This window comes from Gavialis gangeticus, unplaced genomic scaffold (genome assembly GCF_001723915.1).
Source record: "Gavialis gangeticus isolate Ggan-Ray unplaced genomic scaffold, GavGan_comp1, whole genome shotgun sequence".
NCBI lineage: Eukaryota > Metazoa > Chordata > Crocodylia > Gavialidae > Gavialis > Gavialis gangeticus.
Genome location: NW_017729022.1, coordinates 77,145,638 through 77,152,748, shown reverse-complemented (window position 1 = coordinate 77,152,748; position 7,111 = coordinate 77,145,638). Strand labels below are relative to the sequence as shown.

At 39.5% G+C, this 7,111-nt stretch overlaps 1 protein-coding gene across 1 annotated transcript in view; it reads right to left on the bottom strand.

Moving 5' to 3' along the window:
* Nucleotides 1-7,111, bottom strand: part of DGKI (diacylglycerol kinase iota) — a 244,967-nt gene that overhangs the window by 47,988 nt on the left and 189,868 nt on the right. The window contains exon 27 of the mRNA XM_019515441.1: nt 4,010-4,035. Within this exon, the coding sequence (XP_019370986.1) occupies nt 4,010-4,035 (26 nt within the window). The remainder of the gene's footprint in view (nt 1-4,009; nt 4,036-7,111) is intronic.

Below are 7,111 nucleotides of genomic sequence, written 5' to 3'. Positions count from 1 at the left end.
CATATCATAGGCTTGAGTATGATAATACAAGAGAATAGAATAGAAAGTATGACCAAGCGAAAGGAAGAGTAAAGGTGAGGTGGTCTGGCAATAGAAAGGAAACTGACAGACAAGTTCTGAGATAGAAAAGGGAGATAATGAAGAGAGAAAGGAGGAGTATGAATTAGAAAGTAGAGGAAAAAGAGGCACTAGAAAGTGGCCATGTGTTAGGGAAGGGCATATTCACCTAAAATGGAGGAATTGACACATGGCCCTTACTTTTTCATGTGGACCCACATTCTATGTCATTGGTGGGATACGATTCCACACAGGCCACTGACAGATGTTCATTTAAAGGCACAGTGAGTTCTAATCCCAAATCCCACCAGTCATGCCTCCTTCCATGCCACACATGCACGGAAAGATGCACAATAATTGTGCCCAACCTACCAATGCAGGAGTGCTCAGAATCATGATCCCAGGCTCCCCTTGCACCAGCAAACTGAAAACCAGGTGCCTAAAAATTAGCTGATTGTTGGCTGGCTCTGTGACCAGGAGACTCAAAACAGACCCAGTGCGGTCCCCAGAGCCAGCCAAAGATCAGCTGATTGTCAGCTAGATCAGAACAACACTGGGCCTCCAACCAGCCAGGGTGTGGTCCCCACTGGCCAACACTCAGTTGGCTCCAGGACCGCACAGGGGTTTGAACATGCCCTAGTGCAGTCACTGCCAGCTGACAATCAGCTGACCATTGGCTGGATCAGACTGGAGCCCCAGTGCTGTCCAGGATCTAGATGACAATCAGCTGACTGTCAACCAACAGGGACTGCTCCGAGGCCTGTTGGAGACCCTGGTGTGGTCCTAATCCTGCCACATGTTCAAATTAAAGCATGATTGAAACCAGTCACAAAAATACCACACTCTTTTGTGTAATATTTTTGTAGATGATTTCCCTTTTAGTAGCACCATAAACTGCCTGAACATGTGGTTGGGTTATTATTTAAGACACGATTAACAGACTAATCATGTCATAGGTGTAACATCTGCTAGAGGCCATAGACACATTTCTGAAATTGGTCCTGCTCCAGCATGTACATCAAAACAGTACTGGCTTATTATATAATGAAACATTAAAGCATAGCTGAGACACATTTTAACCCACTGAGTGGACACATGGCTATAGCTGGTGCTAATTATTATTAAGAAAAAAGAACATAAGAACTAAGGACTGCAAGGAAAAGTCACATAGTCAAATTCTGGAATCCCCACACTAGTGAAAGTATACCACTAGGTATCTTAGTTAACATCATAAATGCTATCAAGTGCAGAGTTCAGGACTAAACTTCTTCCTAAGTCCTTCCATAGTCAGTATATTTGGATAAGGCATCTGAGAGCAGTGAGTAATTTCAGATACTGCTGTACAGTTATACATATGCACAGAAAATGGACTAGCAGCACTGGTTCTAAATGTTATAACTTTTATGATGTTCCATCACTTCTGTTATGCTACTTGAAATCTTCCAGTATTGGATCCATTTTTCATGGACTCTGGAATAGATACAGGGGTCTCTCTAAAATATGGAACCTCTCCTCTGGAGATGCATCAAAACAATTCTGTTGCCCTTCATAGAGGACCGTAATAGTTAGATATACTTCATCATTTTCAGATGACAAATACAAATAGATATTCCATTACCATTAAAAAGAACCTTGTAACATTCATGGTATAATAGGCAATTGCTAACTGGTTAGGAGTGTCTGGACCTATACTCCATATCGAATGCAATTTTTTATTTTTGGAGTGTTTAGGGATATTAATCAATATGAAGAGTTGGTCCCTGATGGCAGGCACAAATGGAACATGAGAAGATTTTTTGAGACAAAAAACAGAATAAAAACAATGAAGGAGATAGGAATGAGATATGGCACCAGGAAATATTGGAGATTAAAGTTCAAAAGATCCATAAAGAGATAGACTATGCACTGATGGACTAGTAGAATAAATGCAAGGAAAACCTATAAAAAGGTGCAATCAATCACTGATGAGCATATTCACTGACAAGTAGCTTGAGATCTGGTCCCAGAACGCCATATTAAAATGTAATGTTTTTTAAGGGTAGGAAATAGGAAAGAATGATGTTAGATTTTCAAAAGGCTCCAGTAATGCTTATCAACCACCTGGGACTGGGGGGGGAAAGAAAAGGATGTACTTTCTCCAGTTGGAAATATCTAGTCACGTCAATAACTATTTAACGTTTTTACACTAAACTTTAAATTTGAAAGTCACTTTATTGGTCATTCTACGGACAAAAATGCTCAGCTTGGACCAAGGGCAATGCCACTGGAGAATGTTCTATCTGGACTGACATCTTTCTGGCAATACATTTCCATCTTATCTTCCAATACCTTTTGTTATCCCACAGGTTACTTAATGTCTCTTATTTCTAATCTGTATAATTCCATACCATAAACATCTTGGACCGTCCTACAGTTTTCTTCTATGCACTGCAGTATTGACCTGTAACATTTCTTAATATCCCAGCCCTGGACTTTTCTTGAGTAGTGATTTAAACTTGGACTGCCCTCTGGCAAACATGTAGTTGTCTTGAAAAATCACACATACTGGAAGACAGCTTCATCTGTGACTTAGGATAACCTTCTGAACTCCAAAAGTAATCAAGCAGCATTTACAGAAAATATATAGCCAGCATAGTAAAAAGAACCAGAAAAAATGTCCTTTGCTTGAATATGGTATTTAACACATGGAATTATATGATGATTTGGGGACAGACAGATGTAATGCTATGCATGTAACAGAGAAAATGTCAACTCCACTAGGACGCCATAAAAATATGTATAAAGAATGATTGCTGGTGGCTCTTTAAACAGAGGAATCTATCTCCATGTTGGTTTAATAGAACTATAAATGCAGACACAGAGGGCCCAATTTTATTTATACCATGGACCCTTTAAAAGATTTTTCACTGGTAATTTATTTCCACTCCAAGGCCCTTTTATACTGTCAGTGATATTCAAAGGAGCATGGATGTACTGAAGAATTAGTCCTTGGTCAGTTAAACATTGTAGCTCTTAAAACAGCATAAGCTCAAACCCAGTAGTTTTTGCTAACTAAAATTATATCTCCACAAACTATCAATAAACTTCATTCCTAATGCATAACACCTCTTTCTGCTCTGTTCTGAGTCTCTACACTGGTTTTTCTCCATACATCTCACTCTTGATATTCATCATACCTTGATTTCCACTCCTAAGTTCACACTCTCTATATACCTTGGTTCTAACCTCCCTTTTCTTCCACTCCTTGTGCATTTTTATACATGCTCTGGGATACGTCACCAGGTGCTTTAACTAGCGAGCTGCACTAATTAAAAGCACTCACACCACGTGCATCAGTGTCCCCGCATGTCCCTGCGCTGAAAAAATGGTGGTGGGGTGCTTTGAACTAAAGCTCATCGAACGCTCATCTCCTGCTATTCATACTCTGTAGTTTTAATATCAGGAAGCCACCCACTGTACTACATTACACTGGCATTTTAAGAGTACAAATGTACAAAACAGATTTCAGGCTAACCTGAGTTCAAGCTTTGGAAGCAAACAGCAAATGTATTAAAATTCACTTCACCTTCTCGTCCAAACTTCCTGTGTCCTAATGGTCACAACAGCTTAGCATCTCCTCACCCAACTAACACAAACTCTTTGGAGCTTGTGCATTTCTTCCCAGTGGTTATAAAGTTCATGAATCATGTTGCAAACACTCTTCCTCCTTCAAGTTTAGCTGCGTATGAATCATTTTAGAAAACCATCCAAACACAGATAGAGCTTTGGCTACACTGAACTGAACTCAACAGGCATGTGCTTGAAGTCAAAGAAGAACAATATATGACTAATATCAAAGTGATATCTTTGCAAGGTTGTTTTTCTCTGCCATGGGGATTTTCAAGCACAGCTTCCTAGCTTATCCTCTGTTTCATTTTTAATCCTTCATTAATATCAATAAAACAGAGCTTACCTTGATCTTCTGAAGACACTGGTGACCTGGAATAAAACAACAAATTTCAATCATTTTTTGTGTGTGATGAAAAGGCAGGGTTCAATGTCACCATAGGGAGGAACACTGTATGGAGAAGCAGAGACTCAGCTCTCTCAGCAGGAATGACTGTAAGGTAGCTGATGTGAAGTGAGCTCATAGCTAGTCCAGGACCAGGTCTTCTCAGTCACAACAGCTTTTATGGAACAGCTTCAAAGTGCTGACTACAAGGCAGCTTTTAACCTCTCCAGACCCTACTAAGAGTTTCTGTAGGAACTGGAACAGTGGTACTTGATGTGGAGAAAGCATGCATTCACTACATTCTCAGTTGTCCTTTCTGGGAATATTTGGCCATTTGAGAGAAAGTGTTTATCCTCTTCCCCCAGAAAATATTGTAAGAAATTCTCAAGGAATCTTTGCTGTGCGGAGAGTTCCCAAATAGAGTTGTTAAAGAACCCGATAAAAGAGAAATGGTTTTGAAGACTTTGCAGACATTATAGCCCCATACAGAATGGAAAATCACTAGCCATAAATCATAGAAACTGTTTGAATTTCCACTTAATTATTGCATAATGCAGTTAAATAGCATCAGTGTAAAGTTCTGGGGCATTATAGGAAAGACAGCACTAGCCAATTAGATGTTTGGTAATAGTCTAAGAATGAGGGGCTACAAAGAGGGATCAACCAGTCAGGCCTTCAGCTGGTGTACTACAGGATACCCCACCTGAGTCCAAGGTCATACCTGCTAATGACTGCACCCTGTATGACCAGGACCAAACCTCATAAAAAATAAACATTCATTAATTCACATTGCTACAGTTCTTCTTCTCCTTCTGGTATACTAACATGAGCTAGCTTGCCTAGAGTTACCCGCTAGGGTTGGTCATTTAACCTACACTGGGTCATGTACTAGTGTAATTCACCCTGTGGCCTGAGCATTTTTCATGAGATGATTTTAAAGTAAATGTACCATCTTCCTACCATGGCAACAGAAGAGTTAGCTGCTACCACAGCAAGACTCATATTTTCCTTCCGACATTTTAATTTTACATGGGAGTACAAATATGTCATATCAGAAAAGATTAAACAAATGGTAGCATGGAAAGCAAGGTGATCAACATTGGAATCATATCAGTAGGACAGGGAAACAGAAAACATGAGAGGAGCAAAGGGAGAGAGCCTGGGAGTGCATTTGGGAGAGTTATAAGAGAGGAGAAAGCAGTTAACATTCTGCATATAAAGGAATAAAGTTGCTGAGGGAGGAGTCATGATCTCATTCCACAACAGAGGTCTGAGGATGAAGGCTTAGGACTATAGACCATTAGAAGCAGATATGCAAATACTTTTGATGCAAACAGGAAACAGGGAGAGGAAAGAAGGAAAACTCCCTAACGAGGCATGTAAATGTTTTTTTACTTAAAAGGGAAATAGAGATTGACAAGGAAAAAAGGAAGGAGTTTGAGAAAATGAACCTCGTGAAAAGAAAAAAAATGTGACTGCCTAATTAAGATTCTGACCATGCCACTAGCCAACAGGTCTGTACTATAAGAATTAATTAGCCTGCCACTACTGTTAGCCCCTTTGATTGTTTCTAACCATTTTAGGCATGACCCTTGCTGTGCTGCCAAAATAGGCCAGGTATGTCCTACTATTCCCACGTTATCCTGGATCATGGCACGATGCTAGGATAATTCAGAGGGTTAGCATCTGAAGGGTTCCATCTCACAGCACTACCTAGTAATATTCCTTTTCACAGGGTGTTGCCTTCTACCCTGTGGAAACACGCAGAAAGGAGCAAAACTCAGCAAATAGTATTTTATACAAGGTTAAGTGGTGTGAGATGACAAGAGATCATGAGGTGCGATTCCGCTGTCCCTTTCAAAGGATCTAGCCAAACAAAATATTTAAACATAGGACCGTCCCAGAATTCTCAGATCTCACATTTTAATACCATCCCCAATCACTAAAGAAGTGGTTTTGCCCACTCCGGGAAATTTATTCCTTTGTCTCTTACTCGGGCAATTTTGTCACCTTCCACATCCTTATGCAGAGCAGTTATACAAATAGCATACTCTGTCCTAGCATTCAACTTTGTTACATCTGGAAAAATCAATGCTGTTCTCTTTGAAAACATCTTCAAGGTAAAAATAAACAAGAGAGAGGGGATGCATTTGTACATATGCACTTTGGATTTATTGTTTTTTCTAAAGTAACAGTTATGTGTGACTTTATAAAGTGCTTTGAAATCTGTGGATGAAAATAAAATCAATATATCTAAGGTACAGGTATTATAATTACTACCTGTAAGAGTAATAGCAATATATATTTTAATTTTATTAGATGTCGAGGGCTCGTGGTATGTGTGCATGAGAGAAAGTAAATGGGGGACTTTTGGCAGTCTTCACAGTTTAAGAGAGGGTTTTCAAAACAACTCAGCAGTGACCTAACTGTGTTGCCACTGAAAGCAATGGAAAACTTTCCAGGGACTTTAATGAAAGCAGAGTTAGGCCCAAACCAAATTGTTGAAATCTCTGCCAGAAATTGATTTGATCAAGCTGTGCTCATTGCGGGGCTGGGGCATCAGGGTTGGGGAAGATGGCCACAAACTTGAAAGTTGCTCTAAATTATTATGCCCTGCAGCCACAAAAGGCTATTCTGGAAACAGGGAATCAATTGAATGAAGCCATTTTGAACCTCTTACATTGACAAGTTTTAATATAAGAAATATTATAGCAGTGCTTTGTCACCAAAGATTTTTTCCATTTTGGGAGAATTCTCAACTACCTAGATCCCCTGAGTAAATACAGTATCTACTCAAATATAAGATGAGGGATTCTTCCCCAGTCAGCATGCGGGGGAAAGCTCCTTGTCTTACATTTGTATACAAGGACATTTTGTTAAATAATACACTCTCTATCATTAAAGTACTGCCAAAAGCAGCATGTACTCAGTGAATGAAAACCAACTATAAAGTTGACTAAATGCAGCCATCACTGAGCATGACTATAAAACACATGGCCCCATATTAGGCAAAAATACTGATGGGAAACCTTTTTTTTTTTTTTTTTTTGGCCCTTAAAAAAA